At 40.8% G+C, this 26,334-nt stretch overlaps 1 protein-coding gene across 4 annotated transcripts in view; it reads right to left on the bottom strand.

Moving 5' to 3' along the window:
- Window positions 1-802: 802 nt before the first annotated feature.
- GLRA2 (glycine receptor alpha 2) overlaps window positions 803-26,334 on the bottom strand; it is a 137,952-nt gene continuing 112,420 nt past the window's right edge. For all 4 annotated transcript variants that reach the window (XM_086609299.1, XM_086609293.1, XM_086609286.1 and 1 more), the window contains one exon: window positions 803-1,081. In XM_086609299.1, the coding sequence (XP_086465425.1) occupies window positions 803-1,081 (279 nt within the window). The remainder of the gene's footprint in view (window positions 1,082-26,334) is intronic.

The raw sequence follows: 26,334 nt of genomic DNA on the forward strand, positions 1-26,334 counted from the left end.
GTAGTGTGGTACAGGGTAGCACAATAGGTAAAATACAGTTTGGCACCTTAAGTTGCATGTAAAATCAGCAGAAATAAAATGAAGTAAGTGCACTGTCTTCCAACAAAAATAAACCGGGCAGTTTCACTGGTTTTGGAGTGTCAACTATCAAATAAACCACACGACACACAAGTTCAATCTCAAAATTACAATTCTAGTAAAGCAAGATAATACTAAAATGCACACCCACAAGGATAGTAAAGTATAAATCTTTTTGTTTTCTTGTTTTTTTCTCTCCCCTGTCAATAGAAATAATTTACAACCCACAAAAGGACTCCTTGGTGAAACCACTAACTACAGACATGATCACGGAATGTAGCTCAGTAGACTTGTTTCAAATAAAAAGGCAACATTATCCTGAAAAAGTTTGGTCCTCTTATAACTCACTGTACTGTAGCCACCACAGTCTCCTGGTAGATGTTTTAGAAGAATTGTTAGTTTTCTGATTCTCTTTTGTTTCGAAAGATAATATCTTGATGATAAACTTGGGTAAAATTTGGCCCCATTTACAGATGTCTGATCAATGCTGCATCTGGAAGAACAACACTGAGAGTACATAAGGGGAACCTTTATTGACTGGTCTCACAGCATATTTTTTCATGCAATGACTTTTCCTTCTAAACTTCTTTTTCTCTTTGTTCATTTTTTTCTTCGGTGTCCTTGGAGGGGGAAGAAACCCTTAGTCCAAATGACAGAAAGACATTTCACTGTTTATTTACATGTGGATCACTTTGGCTGAGAAGTCCTGGCAAACTAGAGTTGCCTATTTCTTGTGAATGTCCTCATGCCTTATAATTTTGTATGTAATCCAATAAAAGATGTTGAAAATGAGGAAGGCGAGTGGGAATGCAGCTCGGGATATTGTATCGATCCTTTTTGCACGGTCAACAAACTTCTTTTTGATGGAATCTGAATCCTTTGGTGGAGCCGGAGGTGGGTTGGGTGGAGTAGCCTTGACTGCTGTGCCGTCTTTGACTTGGAGACAGTGACCCATGCCATAGCCACTGAAATTGAATCGGCTGTCACGAGCAACTTCATCTTCCTGGGGGATAAAGAAGACAAATGAGAGACACGATCACCTGTCTATTGAGCACACCATATACTTGAGTAGTTGAGATGCGGCTCTCCGATGCACCTCTCCAAAGCACCTAAGCAAATTAGCTGGTTAAGCTATGATACAAAGTCCAGGTTTCAGAGACAAGCAAGCAATCAAAACACACATAAAAATACATGGAAGTCAGGTAGCTGCCAATGTCTGTGAATCAGAGCTTTAACTTCTCTAACTATGACTAAATCAATTGCCCTGAGCAGCAGGCACTATCCCAGCCCCACAGCGAACAGATCTGATTTCACAGGTTTCTCGTCACTCTCCTTCAGCTTGCTGAGGGGAGGAAACATAGTCATGTTGGTAGCAGGAAGTCTACTCCAGCCAGGCTGAATTGAATGACGCAGAGATGCAGAGGCCCAAGCTCATGGCAATGTGTATCCATGGCTCGATCTAACCGTAATCTTGCACCTCCATCTCCGATCTACAAAACAAGGATACGTCACGGTCCCTCCTTGCTCACAGAAGGACTTTGACAATCAATACTTCAAAGTACACTGGGCACTAGGATTTAGTGGTAACCAGGAGTTAGGTGCAATAGCGTGAGCTAATATAACACCATGTTGCAGAAATCCATTCTCTCTCCTGTCTGAGTGGGTAATATTTGTTTTTGGAGAGATGAGTAACTACCACTGAACTTTATCACCGTGTGATGAAAGGTTTGTGACTGTGCTGGTAAATTCTCCCTGACATTTCTCCTGTCTGATAGCACAATAATACACAAGCTAACAGTTACTGGCAGCCCTCCATAAAGAATTCGAAAGCAACAAACAAGCAGCTCCATTCTTTTTTCATTCCAGCAAGCAACGAACTGTAGGTCCAGCAGCTTGCCCTAGTTAAAGACCTTCTCCTTGACTGACAAATACTTCATTGTTGACTTAAAATGACCACTTCTTGGGCTCACAAGGAGCCCGCTCCCTCACAGGGAATACTCCCTCATATCTTTTACTAAATCACAATCTTCTGATCTTAAGAGGGAATCAGAGACTGCAAGAAAAAACATTACAGCAGCAAGAAACTGAATAAGAAGTACATTTGCTGAACTTGGGGATGGAGAGAGAGGATAATTTACACCTATTCAGGATGGAAATCACTGCTCCTTCACAGAAGCACCTCTTTCAATAATTGCATCTGTCTCTCTCCCCAGCTCCAGCATTGGAATGGAATGTATCACCAGACTTGCTCTCCTTACCTTGGAGCTGACATGCAAATGTGAATAACAGGTAGTGTGATCCAAGGCTACCAAATGACAAATAGTCTGACTGCTTATGACATTGAGTGTTTATGGAAGCAGGATAGGGAGTAAACAGTACTTTGGAGCCCCTGTCACTTCAGCCTGAGGACTCTTCTACAGTGTACCCATGGGCAGGTGGAAAATTGTGGTATTGCAAGGCGGGTGGAGCACTTATCCAGGGTTTATATCCCTTTCATTTCAAAAGCTCACCTTCATTAAGAAAAAGGAGCACGATCCTCTCCTTTTTTGATTTTATTTATTTACAGTTTCCAGTCCCTCTGTGAAAACTCTGAAATTTTTCTTGTCGTAGTGGTTATAAATATGTAAAGTATTTTAAAGATGAACCCGCTGAGACCTAAGTTCTGGATAGTCTTATAGACAAGGCTTCTCTTGCATGACTTCATAACACCACAAAGTACCCCAATAATACAGGGAGCTGCCTTCCTCTCAAGGCTTTCCCTTTTACTGAGTTTGAAGGATAAAATACATACTCAGGACACAAGAGGTGATTAAAAACGGTAACAGATTTTCAGCATCTGTGTTGCCATATGCACTTCATTCATTTTTAAAAAATTTAATTTCTTTTAGTCGTGAGGGATCTATGGGAGGAAAGAAAATGTACTGAGCTTGACAAAGGACTTGAAGACTCTTGACTTCCACTGTGCCCTGCTGGGTCACAGCTTTGTCATGCAGGGCTTAGTAATTCATCTTCAATGTCACAACCCTGCTTTTGAGCTTACACGGTTGTAACTTGAGTGGGAAGCCTTCCGAGATTAGGGACAGGGATGTTTAAATCGTATTCTTTCAGGTCTTCAGGACCCGACCTTTAGCTGTAAGGAGCCACTGGTTTCCCAATGGGATTTAGAGCCCTGCTTTTTCTCCCCAAAGACAGTCGGCTGTGCCACTTCTTTCTCATAGAACCTAGAGGGAAGCCTGCCTAGCCTCCATGCTAGTTTTTTATTTAGGACTGCAGTAGATGCTAATATACCCTGGATACAAGAGACACAGCATTCACCTAGGATGTGAGGAGCACGTGCTCAGTTTCTTCCTCTGCTTGAGTAGATTTGAATCTCCTTCTCCCCAGTAAATCTCTGGATCGGTTTGTTACTTGTTCTCCCAACATGGAACTGTTTGCTGGTTGCAAAAAAAGTGTGTGTTTATATTGCTTTTTTAAAAACTGTATCAGAAATTATTTTTTTCAAAGACTAAATGATTAATTAAGAAAATGGCACTGTGTTTCCTCCCTGCCATTTGTTCCTATGTTTGATCTGACACTCTTATTTGCACCACTCACCTAAGCTGTGGCTGTTGCAATCATCTAAGTGCTTCTGCAAGCAAGCAAAGACACAGTCCTTTCAGCCCCACCTTGAGCCCTGGAGGTGCCACAGCTCCCTAACCACCATGTCATTTTCAGCAGTAAAATCCCCCAGGAGCTAAAGGGGCTTTGCAGTTTGTCACCTGCCTGCCCTCTGAGTGCTGCAAGGATCTGCAGTCTCATAGACAAGGCTTGACTCCATCAGAGCTCTGTCATCTGACCAGACATCACCTGAAAGACCTCGAGGGGTGGTGAGGTCTCTGCCTTCTCTGATGAAATTGGCCAATAGTGTTGAAAATTAACAACAAAACCCTACAGAGATTGAGACCCACATGTCTGTGCTAGGAGGATATTTTTCCCATGAGACTGCAGTCAATTGTGCATCCTATTGACCCCCCGAACCCTTAAACCTGTTCCGCCCAAAATGACACAGCAGGGATGGAAAGACTTCATCTCTGCTGCCGAAGGGAGCTGAGGGTCAGCCCAAGTTCTGGAACCTCATTATCCACACTGCTTGTGGGTTGGCTCACTCTGGAGTGGACCATGTCAACAAACTTTTTCCAAGATGAACCTGCTCCACTGAGGACTAATGTTATGCACTGAGGTCATGAGCCCTGTGGTGATAGCTGGCATCAGGAACAATAAAATCCCCGATATGATTTACTTTAGCAGTACGGATGTAGTTAACAAACTGTCTGCAAAACACCATAATCTTATGCAATGCTACAATTTGATATTTCAGATGATCTTCCAACATTCTGTTACATGTAAAGGATTTTGGGGAACAGTCATGGAGAGAGAAAACCAAATTTAGATCCTCTGATAAAAAGAACCTTTTTTTTTCGTTTCAATATGTGAGATGAAGAACTGACCTCAAGCACCTTCCTTTAACCTGGAGGCTTGGTGGACTACCGAGCAACCTACCTAGGGTACACAGTGGTTGTAGAAACACTCTTTTTTCTCAAGGTCGTATTTACTTCACACCGTCTGACGTACCCTACAATGGAGACTTACTCAATGACAGTCTTCAATCTGTGCTGTTCATCAACTTAGTTACTGATGAAGTAGTGCAAATGACTTTGCAAACACTTTTGTCGCTATTTTAATCAGATTACACATAAAACTTGCATTCGTGTTAAACCAGACATGATCTTACTTGCTTAAATCCCAGGTTATTTATGTTTTTACAGATTTTAAAACCAAAATCCTAGGATGAGAAACAGAAAATAAATAAATAGCAAGATGAAAGTGTTCTTTTGCTGGTTTCCTCTCAGAAGTTCACACTTGTGAATATTTTAGAAGAATTATCCTTTGAAAACTAATAACATTTCCTGAGATTTGGGCAAATGTTTTCTACAGATGCTTTTTCGACAACATAGGTTTATGTGTATTATCTTATGGTGTCATACTGAACAGGCTTAGGTGTTGGCTATAAACAATTTTCATTAAACAAGAAATACATTCTTTTTTCTCTCAGTTTTTAATTTCCCTTTATGAATTTAACCATTTTCTGTACTTTACAAAGTAATGAAATTAGATTCTCTTGACTTAGCTTTACATTAGGCAACACATAAATCAAGGGGATTATACTTCTGACATGGTTTTCTTTCTTCATCTTGCATCTTTGTAAAGCTTTTATTTCTACTCCATCAGGTCTAGAATGTAATTCATACCAACAACTTCACACCGAAGCAATCAGGAATGGGAAAAACACTTTAGAAAATCTAATCTATTCACTGCCTTGCATGCAGTTTTCTGTACAATGCATTCTGAAGTGCTTTGTCCTGACCACTTTTAAATGCTTGTTGTCAGCATTGACTCAGTTTTAACAACGAGGGAAAAAAGAGAGAGGCCTGCTTCAGTGTACTTAATTTGCTCTCTGATGTGATTTATTCATTTAATTTTGCTACTCTTTTTCCAACATATGGTGGGCAAACGATTTAAAAGACTATCTGGTTTAATTAAATTTCAAGGACATAGGAGATTAATTTTAGGTATAGGGTAGAGAATATGAAGGAAATTTTCCTTTTGGCATTCGTAAGCACAAAGTTAGAAAACCACAATAAATTCAGACTTGAATGCAAAATAAAATCAATAGGAATTAGGCACCAAAACACTTTTGGAGACTTCATTCCTAAATCATCTTTATGATTTTGAGATACCTGCCATCTTTCAGTACTTTACATAATTCATGGTATGTTTTTGCAAAGACAGTTGTGCTCACATGATTTCAGTTCTGAGGAATCACTGAGTATGTGGATGAAGGTAGTTCAGCCGAGAAGCATGCTTGGACTTTCAAATCTTCTTTGGTTCACCACAGAAGGCTCTTACAAAACTAAATTGTCAGGAGACGAGAGGGAAGATCCTTTCATAGATTGACTGTTTAAAAGGCAGTATCGGAATTTAGGAGTTCAAGATCGATTTAATAACTCAGGGATTCGCTGGAGGGGATCTCCAAGAATCTGTGTGAGAATCATTAACAAGGAAGAGATTTATATATGAGCTGGGACAAGGGCTCCCAAGGGAAGGTAAGCAGGTGGAACAGGCTATTCAAAGAAGACAAATCTAAACCAGGCTTTCCAGAAGGATTTCTAAATGCTGAGCGACTCAGTATCAAAATGGCACTAAGTAAAATACAGGACTGATAAGGGCAAGGTATAGCACATTCCAAAAGATGACCCTGTCTATTACATAGACTGCTCAAAAGGAGCTCAAAATTGGTTCCTTCCCGGGTGGGAGTTTGGGGAATTCCCATATCATAGATGATTCTGATAACATTAGTTCTCTGCTAAGCAACAGTCAGGCAACGGGCAAATGAAACAAAAGATGTCATTCTGCCACTTTATCCACTCACAATGTGATCAGTTTTCGAACATGAGGGACATTTCTGGTCACCCCAACTCATTAAAGCGGAATTAGGTAAAGTATAAAGGGACATAGGTAAGAACTCTTCAGCTTAGAAAAGCTATGTTTGGGATAGGATACCACAGAGGTCATAAAATAATGGTGAAAGTTAATAAATAGAAGGAAAGGGAGCAGATTATGGGATTTTTTGTGATATTTTTTCTCAAGGCAGAAAGTAGAATAAAGCACAATGACACTATAAGGGAGAAAGGAAGGACTTATTTTTTAAAAGGAAGATGTCTTCCATTTACCAGTGTAAATCATTGTATGAGAACGTTTCAGAGGATGAAAATAGCAGAACGGCACAGATTCATAGGTCTATGTGCAGCTACTGAAAGTGCAACATCGTGCAGAAGTTCATCTTTAGTTGATTACTTTCAGAAGACAGAAAAGTCCTCCTAGGCTTGTCTTGGAGCTTTTAAATACAATTTATCTCAATATTCATGCCAGATCATTGGAGAAAGGATCCTGGAACAGAGACCATTCCTTCTCATCTAAAATGACATGTCCTATGGGAATTCAGATCTACCACCTCTTTATAATATGACAGGCAGTGGAGCTAGTGTTGAAATGTTCCACATTTCCACTAGTTTTTAGTACTTTTAGTGTAATATTTTTCTCTTCACATAGTTCTGCCTTGAGGCTAAATCCTGTTGATGCAGAAAGAGACGACTCTTACATAGCAAACTCATGCATCCCAGTTTCCTAGACAAGAGGAAAAAGTGAAGTTGGAGCAAGCTCTGGTTGCATTTGGTGATAAATGCAGACCTCTCTGATTAGTTCCACCCTGAAGAACCCTGGATCTCAGCTCACCTATGCCAATCCTCCTTAATCCAGGTTTCAGAGGAGCAGAAGGTGATGTAAAATTCAGTTTCTAAACTCGATCCTGCCCAAAGTATAGATCAAACATGTCCCAGAATTTGGCCTAAGTATTGTTTTTTTCTAAATATTCATTAAGGTGTTTCAAGAAAAACATAAGCAGTCTCTGACCGATCCTACCCCGTGATGCTGCTCCATCAGGACCCATCATTCTATGAGCAATAGTAGTATGCATCCTTTTTCTACCTCTCTTAACACCGATTTTCCTGCTCACTGAGGTTTGTTTTTTCTCTCATTTGGACACTCATGCCTTATAAAATCAAAGTAAAACAGACTTTGTACTATAAATAGCACTGACATTTTAATTAATGGAGGAGAAATTGGTCATTATATTCTTCAGTACGAGTTTCCAATGGACAAATTTAGGTTTGTTTTAGAAAGCTGTGTTTGATATTAACTCCTATCTCCAATAAACAGCAGAAGAATCTCTGAAGCATGAGTGATTTACTTACTCATTCCGTAAGAACAGCAAGTGAACTGTTGTTAACACAATAATGAAATGGTAGTTAATGTGGCTTTGCCCTCTTCGAGTAGGAATTGAACATTATCCAACTGAAAGAGTAACATAATTTAAACATGTTATGGAGCAAAAATATTTTCCTGGCTTGAAATATCTTTAAGTAGAATCTAAATTTTTTAAGGATTACTTTAATAATAAAGATTATATAGTCAGTAAGGGTGATCAGTTTGCTACCAAAAAAAAAGTTTCCTTTTTCTTTAGCAGAAATTTCTTTCAATTTTGCAAATGCAGTCAATGTAAATTCCTTACTCAATGTCACGTTTTTTACGTAATATAATTAAGACTTTTATTTTAGGGGAGGGAGGGAGAACCAGATGAACTGCTGTTTTGCACAGAATCATAAATGTTATGATGGAATTATAGCTCCTAAATAACAACTGATCTATTCTTGACACTGTTTCTCGATTTCCCTTTGTTTTAAATGAAGGTAATGGCTTAAAATATCCAGACCCAGTGATCTGTGAGTGTCCTATAGACATCATCTGCTGGACATTAAATCCTCTCAGGACAGTGAAGTCTGGAGACTTGACTGCTCTTGGATAACTCTTCTGCCAGTCTCTCTCTAATAAAAGTAGACATTGACCAGTTTATCAGTGGGAATGGCTCATTAGTCTGTTTTACATCAGACGAATACAAGTTAATGACCTAGATTTGAAGGATAATCTGCTCTGACCAGAAATCTGTTGGATACAGAGTAACTAATTTCTGCTTATGCTGTCTGTATGCAAGGCTAAGCAAACTGCAAAGCTAGTGCTTAAATATATGACTATTTCAGCTAGAACGTGGGATAGCGGTTACCGGGTACATCAGAGCAAAATAATGAAAAGCAAGACTATATTTGCTAAAATTTTAGAACCTTAAAAACTTAAAACATCGACGGGAATGTACCTAAAATTCACCTTTCCCACTTTCTCTTGCTCTCTGCAAGTATCTGCCCCCAGAGAGGTGAGATGGGGCACGAACAGACTCTCTGCCCTGCTTCCGATTTGCAGCATTCAAGCCCCAGCCTCAGGCTTCAGCTTTCTCCTGCCCTGAAACCTGCTGAAGGCCAACGCTGCCCGGCAAATCCCACCCTGGGGCAAGGGCAGATGCTGTCTCGGCTCTGTGACAGCCTTGGGGAACCTGCAACCACAGCATGTGGTGTGATTTTCTCCAAGCAGATTTAAATATTTTGGGAAAGATTGTTTTTATTGCACCTTTGGGAAATCTCTCACTGGTCTCTGTCTCAGGTGTACTCATCCTAGATCACTTTATTAGAGCATCTCTGTGCCCTGATCGTGGCAATTCAGAGTATTCCATTTGTTAAACTGTCAACATTAACAAAAAAAAAAGAAAAAAACAAAGAAAAAAATGTATATGTTCTTATAGGACCCATAAACAGCACTCATTATTTGATTCATGCAGATTACCCTCTAGAAGTATTGCTGGGGAATTTTTTAGGCTCGTGTTTTGATTCCCTCAGCTCCATCAGTTTCAGGACTCATCTGCAGCCCAGCCCACGGCAGGCCAGGGATAGTGGACGTACTTCTCACTGCCTGGGCATGAAACTTTGGGACCTGTGGCATCCATGCCCCTTGCTGGACACTGGCTGTACTGACTGTCTCCCCCTCAGAGTGGGGAAGGGGAAGGGGAAGGGAAATGGAAGGGGAAGGGGAAGGGGAAGGGAGAAGGGAAGGGGAAGGAAGATGCTTTTTTCCTCTCTGTTAGTGGATTCTCTCCTTCAAGCCATTTGCTACAATAAACACCCAGAACAAACTCCAACAAACGCAGAGGGAGATTACCAGAGCTTTCTCAGACAGACTTTGTGAATTTAATTTATGCAAATACTGCACAAAATGAATTAAATATTACAAATTATATTAATATTTAAATTCTGTAGCTAAAAATAGTCAAGAATATCTGACTAATCTTAAAGTGTTCACATGCAAATTTTATAAGTTTTGTGTGGTGTTTTTTTTCTTTCCTGAGGAGACAAGCCAACTGATAAATAAATGCCTTCCTTTTCCAATTACCAGTTCTTAATACCAGACTTCCAATAAATAATGTTTTGGATTGGTTTTCTTTTCTTATCTTCTATTACATAAATTATCCTTTCTAGCTTTGCATATCATTTAGTTCTTGTTGTTAGCCAAGATCTCAATCTGGGTTCCTCTAACTGTTTTTACATAGCTCTGAAGCATGATCGGGTTAAACAAAGTATTTGCCAGCTATCTGCACTTCAAACTTGTTTCTAAAATCAAATTGTTGCATCTTGGAAACATCTCGACTGTTTGAATGTATTAGAAATTTACTACATAAATAGACTTCTGTATTTTCATTTTGATTTGCTTCTATGAGAGTTACTCTATAAAACTCTGACATTATTTATTCACAGCAAAGTAAATATCCATCATGAGGTAAAAATCAATGGAACTCAATGTTACAGCAACTTGACAGTACAATCTTTACACGGAATTGTTGCGATATTTTTTTCTCATCTGGTAAGTAATAAATCCACAAATCCTACAAGGTCATTGGAAGTATGCATACAACAGAAATGAAATAAGATTTCATTTAAAATAGGATTGATAGTTTTTCTTTTACCCTACTACACACACGCACATAAATATACATACACAGTCTGTATGCACCCATACATGCAAATATGTGTACATACATATATATGTGGTCATCTACTTAATTTAGTTATGTAGTGCTTTTATTATTCCTTTGTGATGGTTTGATGTAAAGGGGTTCTGGTGGCAGGAGAGGGGGTTTGCTGCCTGGGACTTCCCTGGTTTTGGAACTGGGTCAGACCTGGTTCTGGCCACCAGATCGGACTCCCATCCCCCTCGGGGTTGAGCCAACCCGCACCTCTGTGAATTGCCCTTTTTAAGTTGGGACAAAGGAACCAGAAAGGTGCTTTGCCGGGAGTGAGGAGAGAAGGGAGGAGGGCACTGTCCCCACTCCCTGGCTCCTGGCCGGGAGGCTGCCCTCGCTGGGACGACGCCACCCGCTGAGGATGGCGGCGCCGGAGCTGCCTGGGGAACTCGGAGAGCACCCTGCTCCCGGGGTGCCCGCTGGGCTGAGTTCACCAGAGAGGACTGAGATCTGAGAGAAATGGCCACACAGACACTGACTCAGTGAAGACGGAGAGGGAGGAGGTGTGCCGGAGCTGAGTTTCCCCTGCAACTGGTGGCGAGACGGCAAGCGGCCCCCTTGCAGCTAGGATGGACTCGGTGGAGCAGAGACTAACTCGCAGCCCATGGCGAAGTTCATGTTGGAGAAGAGATGCCTGAGCCTGAGGATGGTCATGGAGTATGGGACGCACAACAAGGTAGAGAGGCATCTAGAGTCCGTGGGACGACCCACGCTGGAGCGAGTGGCAACAACTCCCTAAGAATCTGAGACTGTGGTAAAGCCCACACTGGGGAAATCCGATGGGGAAGGATTGCATCCTGTGGGTAGGACTCACGCTGGAGAAGTTTGTGGACTTTCCACGTGAGTAGCGGATCCACTGGAGCAAGGGAAGAGAGTGTAAGGACTCCTCTTCCTTTAAGAAAAGGAACAACATGGGATGAACTGACCTGCACTCCCCCATTCCCTGTCCCCCTGTGCCGCTGGGGGAAGGGGTAGAGCCGGGAAGAAAAGGAAAGGGGGTGGAAGGTGTTGTTTTTAAGATCTGGCTTTGCTTCTTTTTATCCTCTCAAGAAACTGGTTTTGTTTCCCTTTGTCCTTTTAAGTAACTGTTAATAAATTGCTTTGCTTTGAGAAAGCCGAGTCTGTTTTGCCTGGGACCATGGTTGGTGGGTGCTCCCTCTCTGTTCTTGTCTCAACCCTCAGTCCTTCTATTATATTTTTCTCCTCTCCACTTCACTGGGGAAGGAGTGAGAGAGCGGCTGTGTGGAGTTTAATTGCCGGATCGGCCTAAACCACGACATCCCTAAAGGCATTTGTTAGTGGGAAGTCTACCTATTCAGAATTTTTGTATTCCAGCTTAAGGTTAGGGGCTTTGTCCAGAGCATTTATCAAACTGCAAACTCCATTTTGAATAACTTCTCAAAATGCTAACTTTTATGCTAGCTTTTCCCCTTCTGATGGGAATGAAGTTCTGAGCAGCAGGGATAGAGAACACATGGGCAAGGGTCATTAAACCTTCCCAACCCTCTCTGCCCATGAGCAGGCTCTGTGGCGGGGTGCTGGCAACTCTCCAGGAGACCATCTGCCCAGGCCAGTAACTAAGCAACAGATTGCCTGGTGATGGACCTTTATTACTTGGCAAAACTGATTAATGGATAAACTGAAACAATAGATTTAATAGTATATAAGAAAAGTCACTGAGAGGTACAGGCAGATGAAACGTGGAAGCGTGGCTATAGCAATGGAACAAGTATTCTTGGGAGAGGATCTCAGATGCTCATCTGAACTCAAGTTTTGCTCAAGAATATCAAGGAAAATGGGAGAAGAAATGTCCAATTAATTCATCTAAAGGAGAGAGCACAAGAATAACACAAAAACAAAGGGTTTCTATGCCAGCAGCCTTCCTGAAATGTGCATGTTGCATGTTTAATCTTTTAAGTGTCCTGGAGTAAGTGTTTGCTGTTTGCAGTGCTGGAGCTCTGGAGAAGCCTATTCTTGGATATACTGAAGAGGTCAGGACTCACTTTAAGGGCCTACGATCTTCAGGTCCTACTTTTTTGAGAGGTTAACAGCTGGGGAAGGATCGCATTGAGAAAATATATCAATAAACCAGACAATGAGGCAGTGCAGGAGGTCTCTGAAACAAAGGGAGACCCAGCAGCATGGTTTTCTACTTCACTGGACATCCAGCAGCCTCATGAGTATCAGGCAAGAGCACTCTACTAGAATTGGAAAAGATGATGGGTTTGAGGGCAGCCTAAATACTGCACAATAAGATATCACACACACTGTGCATTTATAATGAGTGGGCATTAACTCAATTTGTCCTCTGTGCTGGAAATATGAATGGGATCTTAAACCCACTATTGTGAAACAGGCAATTTGGTTAAGGAAATGGCATTCAATAGCCACTCTTGGTCCTTTTATTTCCCTGTTTCCTTCCTTTTGCACCTGTATCTTTTTTTCTTGACTCCTTTTCTGCTTTTTTCTACAACACGTTTTGCCTCACTAATTCCAGATTCTGCTTTCCTACCTCCTCTTTGATGCTTTCATCTTCACTGATTTCCAAATATGTGACCTCCACCTTCTGATTGCAAAATTCAATTCCTTCCTCAACCCCTATCTGTTTTTGCCCCTTTCTGCTCTTTGTGGCTAAATTCTCTTCCTCCAAAGACAAATCATAAAAGTAGAGCTCCACCTTGCCAAGTCCACCTCTGAACTGAGAGGTCTTATTCTACCTTTTAAGAATAAGCAGGAAAAAGTTGAATTTTTAAATTAAAACCTTCCATATTTGGATATCCACAGAGCTCCTAATTGTTCAAAGAGTTTCCAGTACCACGAAGCATTTTGAAATGTATTGCTTCTCGTTTGCGCTACTCTTCACAAAACACAGCATACCCTGCTCCTGGCATGTAAAGTTGAAGATTGCTGAGTGTGTTGGCCCATGTAGCAGTCTGTGCCTTTGTTCTGACTGCCCAGAACGTGCAACATGAACCATTTGGGGGCTTTGGAAAATGAACACAATTAGTGCTTAAAACCAGCAAATGAGATTATTTGTTCTACGAGATTTATTCTAAGTTTAAAGCTCAACAAAAATAGTTGTTGATTGTGCATAGTACTGAATACTGAGTAACATGATAGTATATGCAAATAGATATAGATTAAAGATTTGGCATGCTCTGGAATACTCCAATGACATGTCCAATCACAGCAGTACCATCTGCTTTTCCTTATATGTGCTAAATTTATAACAGTGTGCTAATTTCTACATTAGTTTACACACCACCTTCAGGAAATTATACTTAACAGATGAGCAATATTTGGGCTTTGTGACTTATATTTAGCAAACAGTTAATAAATGTCTCTCCAATTATTCTCAGCTCTCTTCTTAGAGAAGAGAGTTTAAAAATCAATAACATTGATTATGTACTCTTTTTATCCCTGAAGGAGTGGCATTGACTTGCAATTCAAATGCTATTTCCCTAAGTTTTTGCTCATGCTAGAATTTTGACAGCCCAAAAGGTGATCAGACTTTCACCTGGAGCTTGGACACCAATAAAACACAAGAACCCTGGCATTGCACGGCTAAACTAAAATTAATCCCTTCTGTATGGAGTGGAAATTTTACCATATTGCTGACTGTAACTTCTCAGGTGGTGTTCGATTTGGTATTACAGAGAGTATCACCTTACTGATCAACGCCATAAACAAACCAACAAAACACACAGGTATGTTCTCCCTGTAATTTGGAAAGAAAACAAAAGTAATGGAAGAAGACTCACCACCCACAACCCACAACATTGGCAATATCCCCCTCCTCATGCTTGCTCACTGACACTCTAAAGCATGGGAAGACAGAAGACCAGGCAAGAAAAGGTTCCTTTTGATGGCTGTCTGGGGTTTCTACGAGTCTCTTGCCATGTCGGCTTCATGGCTGGATGGTTTACTGATGATCCTGGAGCTCATTTGCAGTGTCTCTGCATGATGCTGCGCTGAATGATTTCTCCCCACAGAATGAAAGGCTGAGTTATCCCTTCCTTGGGTCTGAGGGGAGCAGGTATTTCAAAGCATGAGACCATTGAACCATCACCTGAGGGGACAGCTGTCTAGAGGATATTTTAAATGTGTTTGACACATTCAAATAGATGGTTTCAGCTTGCCAGTCTTGGAATGGCTCCTAAAATAAACGTCAATATAAAGAATAGGGCAATTTGTTTTGGATGATTAAGAGAATCTGGCTCATGTATCCAAGGTGTGATAATTCCAATCACATCTTCCTTTCAATTTACAGGAAAGAAATAAACTAGGCTTCATTATTGTTCATACTGCTGGTGCTATATATTTGACATGATAATCTACAGTATTAGTCAGTAAATTGACTCACTGGACTGCCCTTGATCATATGCTCCATTTTCCGCTCAGCAGGGCCCTCTGTAACAGCTATATATAACCAGGGAGGAAAAAAAAAAGAGACAGTTCTCTCTTAGATCATTATAAGATGATGTTGCGTTCAGTCTTCCTGTTGCTTCAAAGGTTATAAATGATGTGATCTTTTCGCCGTCACAGATAATATATGGCTGCTGTTTGTCTGACTTGTCAACTCCTCACACAGAAATCCAATACTCCCCACTTGTCACATATTCATTTCAGACGTGTGTTCTCTTGCAGGGCCCAAAATGAAATAGTCACTGTATTCCTATCTGCCAGTTTTCAAGTCTTGCCGTGTGTGGTCCTTTCTTGTCAAACCACAGCTGTCACGTTAGCAACCCACACGAGTGCTTGCAGCAAACATAAAATCTCCTGATCATAATTAAAATTCTGCATGCTTTTCTATTAAAGAAAGAAAATCATCGTGCATCTTAATCCGTAGCTCTGCTCTTCTGCCACTGTTTTTTAAATGTCTGATTACTGAGCTAATTGCTCAGGCAGGTTGTTTTTAGACTGCAGCATGCACTTATGGCTTTTATTTCACTGTCAAAATAAGTACTGGGTTAATCCTGGCTCCTCGTCTATGTGTTGAAAAATTGTTTTCCTCAGTCCAGACAGAAGTCAAAATTAGGAGTAACCTCTGAAAGGGGCTATAGGGTGAAGGGCAGTTCTCAGTGCTAGGAAAGGATGAGAGCACAGACTCAGAAAACAGACAGCTCAGTAGGAGGTTGGCACAAGTTGCAAAATCCGAACTTGTGTAGCTGTATTTCAGCGGCATATTGGCAACTGTAACCTGTGCTGCTGCAGAAGGCCAGGGAACCAAAGAGCCTTAGGATAGAAAGAACCTATCGCTATTCCTGTCCAGAATGGTAAATAACTGTTCAGAGACTTTTTTACTGACCTTTGTTTCAGGAGTACTCACAAGTCAAGGAGAATTACAGAGTGTAAATCAGAAATACTCAGCTGCGCATCAGCACATCCACAAAGAGATAGAATTCAGCTCACAGTCTCCCTGAGGAACAGTCCCTCACAAGTCTCTTAAACTCACTCCTGATATATTTGGCACATTGCAGAAGAAACTGTTTAAGAGCACTGATTAATATTTTCAGCAACTGTAAGTATCTCAGCATAGTACCTGATGCCAGCTCTGCCAGCTGGCTCTCAAGGGCTCTTCTGGTCCTGTTCCCTGCCATCCTACAATTCTGTTTGTAGTTAGAGGAACAGAATAGAAATTAATAACTGTCCAGGTCAAATAGCTTTTTCTACGTTGTAATGCTTTAAACATGTAAAAAGTCTAAGCCTTTTTGCTTTGAAGCTTTGAAGAGATCCCCAGACTCACGTGAATTTAGTACCAATTCCTAAGACATCTTCGCTTTGATATGGAAGGCAAAAGGGGAAGGCTTGTGGGAAAAGATAGGTCACATCCCACCATGGCATGCCGATTACCCCTGGGGCACCCCTGTACCCCCTGCTTTGGGAGTGCAGGCATCTGCCTTGGGCTAAGGCAGCCCACAGCTCACACAAGAAATAAGGTGTGGTATACCGCCCCAAATACCTTTCTATCTCCCCTCTGATGAATAAGACCTCACTGCAGGAGAACTCGGTTCTTGTTTCATAGCTGAAGGAGGTAAATATTTGACAGACTCATGAGAGAAACGTTAGGCAGCAAGGAACGCATAGCAGTGACAGGAAAAAAGTGAGACTCTGAGAACACTGTCTGGGATGCCACATACAATAAAACCATCTATTAGCCTCACGTGGTGTTCGAAAAATATTCAGCAAATAACAGCTGTTAGGTTCAAACACAGAATCTGATGAAAAAAAATTGATGGCGTGATATAAGCCAATTATTCAACCCCAGCTACGCAAATACCCTCAAGATAACTCACCAAACAAAGGGAAAGCAGTAACAGAACAAAGAAGTGTGACAAAATCATCAGTCTTCACACGTCAAAAAGCAAAATTCAAATAGATTATTTTTACAAGAAAATAACACAAGATAAGCCACAAGGGAAAGTGAACAAAGATCAAAGAGCAAATAAGAGACAGACAACACAAACAAGCATACCCAGTATCTAGAAGTAATAGAAGAACAGCAGCGTACAGCACCAGAGCATCTTAAAAGAGCTGTCATGTATTTAGGGAAAAACATCTTTTGTGCAAACTTGAAAAAAAACTTATTTACAGGTAGGCAGCAAGATATTTTCTGTGCCTGCAAAAAGCTACCCACTCTGGACTTTTTATTACTCTTTCCTCACACACCTATTTGGTCCCTATGAAAAAGTATAGTTTTTATCTCCGTGGCATGAACATCCAGCACAGGTATCAATAAGGGCAGAATAGTAAAAGACCAACCCATTAGCAAAAAACACAGAACTGACTGCACTGAAGTTCATGACAGACAAATCTAGGACATCTCCAAAATAAGGAACAAAATGGCAGTGCTCAAAAACATTTTAAAAAAGAACTGCAGTAGCTAGCTAATCAATTGCTTTCATGTAAGATCTGAAGTTGACATGAAAGGTGGAGATTTGGAACAGAAGCACTGACTCAGTGCTTCGTGATAGTATTTGGATTTTTTAATTATGGAAGCAAATAATCTTGCTTTCCTCCATTGTTTTTGCTTCCTTGCTTGCACGAACTAAGGACTCCCAGCCGCCATCTGGGAAATCTGACATGGCAGGATGAAGTTGGCTTATGTTAAGTCCTTAAATATGCTAAATATTTTCCTGCTCTTGTTCATGCAATTGTACAAAGAGAAATGCCTCACATCAGGAAAGAATCTAGCATAACTGGCTCTCCTTTCTCTTTCAACCCTGCTCTCCTTGCAGGCACAGGCATTGAAATCAGTATTACTTTGTTTATGGCAAATACCAACTAAATCCTGTGAATATGCATCACGATCTGCAAACCGTTAGTCATCCTGTTTGCTTTCATCTAATACATAGCTTTGGTTATTTCTATTCTGTGATTAACCTCGCACAAGATCTTCCTCCACTTGCAACACCCTTTTCACTCCTGACGTGCACTCCTGGCAGCTTCTGTGGCCATATGTGTTCCTAGTCCCACAAATGCTGAGGAGCTAGTAGGAACAACTCATAGCAAGTTTAAGAAAGGTGCTTTAATAATTCATAAATCATCACATTGAACTGACTGCTCTATCCATAAATAGTAAAGGCTACTCATTGCAAAAATACCACCTCTGGCTTAGAAATTCCTTGAGCTGCACAGTCCTGGAGCCCAGGAGGATGTATCAAGGACGTATTGCTGTCGCAGAGAGCGTCCTGTGTCAGGCAGAGACCTGGCTTAACATGGAACAGTCTTCCTGGGGTTTATCTTCTCCAGACGGAGCTTTCCACAGCGAAGAGATGCAGCCGGTTGCTGAACAGCCGCCCCATGAATTTAAAAGCTACACTGGCTATTTAACTTCTGAGTTTTGATAATGACCAGAAGAAATGTTCCTACCAAGTCCCTGTACCTTCTAACTATAACACAGCATGTTTAGGTTAAACAGGTGCCTAAGATGTAAACCTGAAAACAAGAATCTAAATCCAATATTATATCTTTCTATAGGCATTAGTAAAAAAAATGTGAGCATTTTTTAAAAAATCTATAATAAAGTTCTATTATTTCTGATAGGAATCCAGTTTTATAGGGTCTGCGATAAGACCGATCGCTTTCTGCGATAAGAAATTTGCCTACTGCTAGGTAGAAAGGTTAAGTTGAAAACAAATGCTACATGAAAAACACGTTGACTAGGCTGAAAAGCCAAAAAAGAGATTTGCAAACTGGGTAGAAAGAGAAACTAAGCTCCTGCATGGTAGGAAAAGGTTGAAAAGTAATTTTAAAAAGCTATATGGAGCAATACATTTGAAGGTAGAAGATAAATCAAGAAACAACTAATCCTCATCAGTTTTGCTAGGGAAATCATTGCTAGAAGTATTGGTGAGACTACCTGGAATGAGAAGCATGATACCCAAACGTAAGATGCTCAGAGAGAGAACTAAGATAAAATAATAAATTCAGAAAAGCTGAAGCCTAGGCATGGCAGGACATGCCAGCATATGAAAGCCTGGGGGAAACTGGCAATTACTAGGTAGACAAAAGAAATTCAGTGGCCTATGTGGGAAATACAGGGTAAAGCTAATGTAGGGAGAATAACACCTAAAATATTTTAGGTCTCCTCTGCTTTTTCATCATAGACACACAGACACACGCACACGCGCACGCACAAATATCCAAGGAGCGATCTGTCTGATGAAAAATTAGTTGACATTATGGTCTAATCAGGAAATGGCAGTTGAATAGCTGCATAATTTGTCGCTGCTTCTTGGGGTAAAGGATGGGGCAAGAACTTACAAAACTTTCAAGAAAGGTGATTGTCTTCTGGGAGAGTCACTAGAAGGTTATAAGAAATACTTATATAGTTTATCGGTAGGGCTGAAAAATTATTAAGCAAGAGCACAAAGTGATTTTCAGAAGACTGGAGTATCCACTCATTGGTGTAAATATCTGCAAACACAAGAATGTCCCCCAGATTTTGCACGGGAAGTCCCGTGAGAGTTTCAAAATCACCAACCTTTCAAAGTTAGGATGGTGTACTTCTGCAGTATAAGCACCCATGCTGCACATGCAATGAAACACATAGGACCAGATAAATACATCTTAATTCATCTATCTAGGCATGTAATGTTGAAAAGAGTATGAGGATCTCATGTCTTCCAGACAGAAGATACCAAGCTTTCCATGATGCACAAGTTCTCTCTGTCTCAGCAGTCTGTAGTGGCATTACACTTGATTCGACTCGCTATAATTTCCCTCGCCTGCCATGCTCAGCACAGAAAAAAACCTACAAGACAAAAATGCTGCAGATGGAGCAAATAAGGAGACTTAGTGTCTGGTTCTACGCTGTGCTTTGCAAAACCTGAAGACTGTGAATGTGATAAAACCCTTTGGTTTTTTGCATGAATATCTGTTGTACAACTCTTTCCTGTCAGTTTGACAACAGAAACAAACCATATTGGCAAAGCGAGCCCTCCATGGAAGTGAAAGAAAAAGTTGGCATAAGTTAAAAGGCAACAGAGAGATTAATTTCTCTGAAAGTTTGTGCTAGAGAGTACCAGGGCTGCTGCATGCAGGTACTTGTAAGACTTTACATCCTGCAGTGGGAATGCACAACTCGCTTTCCTAGAACAGCATGCAAGATCTCATGTTTGTGCAACAGATAATCTCCAATGAAGAGGGTTTGTGATTTCCGTTCTTAATCAGCTGCTCTTTTGACAGATGAAGATTACAGAGCACCTGAAGGCAAATCTCTGCCACCAGCAGGCTTGGGAAGCCTTCACAGAAAATGGATGAGTCAGTCACAGGCAGAGCAATTCCACATAACTAGCAGAAAGAGTTATCTTAGAAAACTACATGGAGAACTGCTTGAAGAGAGTGAGATGAGGCATGAAAACAAAGGCATCATGTCTCCTAGGAGTCTTGTTATCATGTCATAGAGAAATTAAAACCTTGGTACTTTCGTAAAATAATTTTCACTTATGCAAGTGAATTATATATGTGTGTGTACTAATGCACACACAGCGTCCGTGTGAGAAACTACATAAACAGGTTAGAAGTTAAATGATTTGAAGAGCTATGCTATCGCTCACACGCTCAATGTGGAAATTCACAGGTAGGATTCTGGACTTCTATTACTCCACATGTTTAGGCAACCACAGTAGCCTTTTCTGACCTTTCCAACCTGTTTATCCAAGAGCTAAAAACACTGTGGCATGCTCAGTATGCCAGATAAATTCAGCTAGCCACTAGAAAACTGAGCTTTCCAATAGCAAGTCCTCGACATTGATCCTGGTGTAGCAAAGAAGTGTTGTGTTGGAAGAGCCAGGGCTGTGCCAGCTCTGAGATGCCATGAGGAGAGTCCAGTCACAAGAGCAGAAGTGGATAAATTTTTAGTAACTTGGCAAGGAGTTTTCAGATGCTCCTGACTTGAAATGGATCTTTGTGATCACTCTGAGAAGACTCAGCAACAAGCATTTGGAATATGTGGCACTTCAGGGTGTTTATTCCTTCCAGTGTAACTAACTGTAGGCCCCTCCTTATGTTGTAGCAAAGAAAATCTCCTTCCCCACCTATCCATCTGCTTCCAGTTGGTCAATTGCTTCTTTTGTGCAAGATATATTACTTTCAGCTCCACCCTCTGCCAAAAAAAAAAAAACACAAAAAAAACCAAAAAACAAATCAACAAAACAGAAAACAGGCAACAAGAGAAACACCCAAGTGCAGATATCCATATTTACAGTAAATGGCATCTTGCTTTAGCAGTAGATTAAGTGAAATAAACGTCTGCTTTAGCAGTAGATTAAGTGAAATAAACATGTCTGATCATTAAACCAAAATAAATCTGTCAGAATCAGAATCTGACTGATCAGTTCGCCATAAGCAGTGGCTGTTAACTTGAACCGAAATGACTAAACAATGTTGTTTCCCTCTGGAAAAAAAGATAGAGAAACACATTGCTTCAGCACCACTTTTTTAAAAGAACTATAAAAACCGGATTTTACCAGAACACGTGAAGTTTTTCAGAGCTTGAGAAGCATGAGGTTTCAACAGTCTAGTTAATACAATTTGGTTTTGCACAATGTCATTTGGACAACATCATTACAGAATGCTTCACAATTAATTACATTCAAATAGCAGCTTCGATCCCCTGTGGAGAACGGGATTAATTGGGTCAGATGTAAATATGCATTTCATGGATCCTGCTGAACACTTGCCCATCTCACCAATTTACCATGTAATTTGATACAACTGGTGTACTACGCTCTGGAGGTGTGCAGAGCGAGCACAGTTGCAACTCGGGGTAGAAATACACAGACACAGCAGTGCTGGTATTCTCAGCCTGCATTATGCTTGGCTCTAACTGCATGACCCTTTCGTTCTCTTGCAGAAATACTATTTTATATTTATTTATGCTGAAACACTCAACTGTTGAAAAGGAAGCTTGAGACAGAACTCAGAACTGATATGAAGCATCGTGATGGGCCCCTGGCAACATGGGAACAGAAACTATTCTCCTCCCAGGTGTCTTCACTCCCCATTGGGAAGAGGACCTGACCATTACTGCAATGAGAAATCCTGAGACCAGAGCCTTAGCAGGTCCTGACTAAGGACCCTTTCCTCCAGGGAAAGAAGAAAGATAAGCCACCTACAGCAAAAGAACAAAGGAGCCAACTTTGGGTCAAAGTTATTTCCTTGACCCCTTGTGCAACCTAAGCCTAAATCTTGGGGCTATAATGGCTTTTCACTCTTTCTGGAGTCTTGGGAAGGGGCAGTTTAGGTTAAACATATTTCTCCTGAAGTCCCCTTTTTTCATTTTTTTATCATGAAAAACATATTCAACTGGCCTTTTTTTCCACGAAATAAGATGGGCCAGAACACATCCAGCAAGAGAATCACCATTTTCTAAAATAATCTGGAAAACAAAAGCTTGTGCAGGTGGTTCTTGAAGAGCCACTTCTTGTTGCTTTAAAACATCAAAAATAAGAACACTGTTTCCTGGCTCTTTCTAGCTTCCTCTGCCCTATTTTCAGTTTGCACTCTCCCCTAGGTATAATAAAAAATGAGACATTTGCACCCAGCTGGAGAGCACCTTTCATGAGCTGGAAAACTGCAGAGTTCATTTCTGGTGTGTTTCCTGCTGTTCATGAGTAACTACCAGGACAAACTCACTCGAGTGAAGTGCAAACTTCAGTCCCCAAGGCTTGTCAGTTCAGAGCTGACACTTTCAGCCACTGCGTGCAGCACAGGTACAAGAGAGAACTTGGCGTTTCTAAAGCAAAGTAACGTTACTGAGCAAACAAAAAACTCCGTTTTATCGAGTATCGCTTTTGGCTTTTCCAGTCCTACTTGTCCCAGGTGGTGCAGCATACAGTCATTTTGTCATCCCAGATCTGAAATATTGTAGTATTACTGTTCTGTAGTGCCTTTAAACTTAGTTTTACAATGCTTATATCCTGTTCACATCTTATTTAACATTAAGGAGTAGTTTGCTAAAGTACTTGCAAGGTGGCCTCCATGAGTCATTATACTGTATCATGTCCTACATGCTGCTTTAGTTCCCTGCCTGGTCCCTACGGTTTGATTACCTATGAGTACTCCGTGTTGCACTGCTCTGATCATTGCAGTGGATATAAAGAGTCACCATTCTGCAGCCTTACCAACTACCCACAAGTTCTCCACTTCTTTGTTTTTCACCACCTCTAGATGAGGCATTTTTTCCCTGTCCTCCTTTTTTTTTTTTTTGTCCCCAGAACTAAGAATTTTGTTCTCTTGATTTTGTCCTCCTGGCTTTGCCTGGGCTCCGGTACCTGGATTCCATTACTTCAGCTGCACACCTGTACTTTACCAGCTCTAATTAGCGTTTAGATATTTGGGATTTGCTATTTGGAGGTCTTTCTCAGGAATTGGTATGACACATTCCATAAATTAGTCTGTCTTTGATTCAGAATGTTTAATATACCCAAATTTTTATTTGGTTTTCAGAGGTCTCTCCCTTGAGATGTAGCTATCCTTTTTCTCTTCTGTTTCTTGGTTTGGGGTGAAAAATCTACCCCATATAGTCCATCATCCTATTGTCTGTGGCTGTAAAGCACATTAAATACATACACCCATTCTGAGTTTTTTTACTTTCCCTCCTTCAGTAAGGGAGGGAAAAGTTTCCATTTCACCATTCACAACACTTGTAAACAGTCCCTTAGAATAACCAATTTCTCTCTTCCACTATTTATTTGTTTGTGTTTGCTTTTCACCGGAAAACCTGCATTTCCAGTAAGCTTAGTCTGTCCACCTGGACAGACTGCTCTTAATTGATTTTTGGTCCGTTGCTTGGATATCACCTCCACGGCTGAACTGCTTCTTTTCCTGCAGGTTATTCTTTCTTTGGAGACTCCTGTCTCTCTTCAGACTTGTGCCTCGTGCCTAGAGCTAGACTAAGCATTTATATCCAGATGTTTTTCCGGTTTAAACGGTGCTTCTGTTTAAACGTTTAAACTCACTGTGGTAAGTCCATTTAATAAACAATATGTTGACTGATGCTAACTAGGGCCATTCCTAGCCTATTCATGCTTACAATAAAAAGACAGACAAGGACATTCAGATGAAGTCACAGGATGACATGGTAACGTTGAAATGTATCGTGTCTGTGATTTAACTTGTTCTGTGCAGTTGCATGCGGGACTATAACTTCAAGCTAAATGATCATTTTGCTTTATTTATCTTCTACTGGATTTTTTCTGTGCAGTTACATTAAAGTGCTAATGCAATTGCCCTGGAGAAATAAAAGTAACCACAATATCTTGAGGGTGTTTATCTACAGCAGAAGCTATGTGCTCTTTAATCCGTTAAGTAAGCAACATGCGAGAGTGAGAGAGAGAAAGCCATTCAGACTCGGATTCCTATTTTTCACAATGAAACGCGTGTGTTTGAGCTCGCTCGGTGAGTACCAAAAATAGCTCAGCAAAAAGGGCTTTCCTTGAGCACTTCCATTATTCACATGATGCGGCACCTTACATAACGCGAAGCGTGCGCGTCATCCCCTCGAGTGCGGTGCACACAGGCGCTAGCAGGCAAAAATTTCCACCGGGGACCGTAGTACCAAGTGTTTTAAAGGCAAAGTCAGGCTGAAGGTGCTGATTTTTTTCAATGGGCAAGTCTAGAAAATCTTAGAAAATTGTTTGGGAGGCTTGCATGGGGTAGATTTCAATAAGATTAGAATGACAGAGATGGCCGTTGAAAATCGCTGTTACTCAATGCGTACCTCTTCTCCTTTTTTTTTATTTTTTCCTAAGACAGAAATACTGTATTGTCTTGACAATAACAGTGACTTTGGGCACTTGGGTTACCCGCCTGGCCACTGGCAGCTTCATCCAAAGACCAGCAGTCCTCTGAACTTGACTGGGTGCTGCCATCTTTGCTTAGTAGAGTTATCCTTTGCTGCTGTAACCATTAGTCAGTCCCAGGTCTTTCATTTGAAAACACCGTTTGTGCCTCCCTTTGCTAATCTGCATGCATGTGAACCCCTCTGGCTGCAGCATTGTTATTTGTATTGCTCTGTGCTCCCTGCACATGGGATTAAAGTCTGCCACAGCCTCCAGCTGCACAGGTTTTCGTTCAAGCTATAAAGTATTGCTTTTAACACTAACCTTCCCAAACTTAACCCCGGTTCTTGGTCACAGTGGTAACCATCAGACATATAATTTAAGAAGTCATCTTTGAGATGATGGTATGAATGCTAGTGTACTGTGAGTCATTTTGACTACTGATCATATAACATAATAATTACTGTTTTCAAAAAGGGATGATTGAACCTGTGTAAACAGAATTGTTCTGCTTCCCTGGAAACCCATCATTTTGAAAAATAAGCAAATCTTGTCTGATTATTGCAAATCATATTTTAAAAATAAGTTATTTTCTTTCTGGTGATCTGGCACTCTTCAAATTTAGATTTTAATATACTGAAACTGTACTACATCCTCAGTACCATCAGACCCAAGGCTTCTGCAGCCTGTACTCTCTCTATGCAAAAAGCAGATTCATGATATACATTACATGGGCAATCATTTCTCTCAGCAGTGAAATATTGCTACTGATGAGTGTGTTTCACTGTGAGCAGGAAAACTACACGAATTTTTAGGACAAACATCGAGAGCTTCCTCCAACAGAAATTGCAGGGGCAAGGCAGACAGGTTGAAGTACTGATTACCTGAGGACATAGGGATTTATTCTCTATGGAAGATGACAACAGATCCTGATAGTGAAATCTTTTCTAATCCAATGATAGGTCAATGGTTCAGCTATAAATACAATTTCTGGACCATCAATGATACAACCCAGACTTTGCCAGAGAAACATTAACCAGTTTGATCTCTGGCTTAAGAGATCTGATGGTTTCTTAAGGTGTCTTGTGTTTTCATGTAATGCTCTGAGGGTTGCAGCACTAAGAAGAACAAGACCCAGCAGAAGCAATAACAAAAGTAATGACAAAGATGTAGGCTTACAAAACCAAGAACGGTATTCTTCTTGTTTTGTAGATCTAGCTGCTAAATCCAGGAATCCTGGTCAGGCGTGATTTAGCACCGATTTTTTCTCTCCACAGATTAGCACTGAATGATACAGTATGGATACTCAGTCACCCCTCTTTTACACTGTCTCCTCTCGACTGTGACTTTTAGATTTGCATTCACCATAAACCCTTGGTTCAGTGAGCAGTACCTCAGCAAGTCAAGCTC

Source organism: Tauraco erythrolophus, chromosome 1, assembly GCF_009769465.1.
Source record: "Tauraco erythrolophus isolate bTauEry1 chromosome 1, bTauEry1.pri, whole genome shotgun sequence".
NCBI classification, from domain to species: domain Eukaryota; kingdom Metazoa; phylum Chordata; class Aves; order Musophagiformes; family Musophagidae; genus Tauraco; species Tauraco erythrolophus.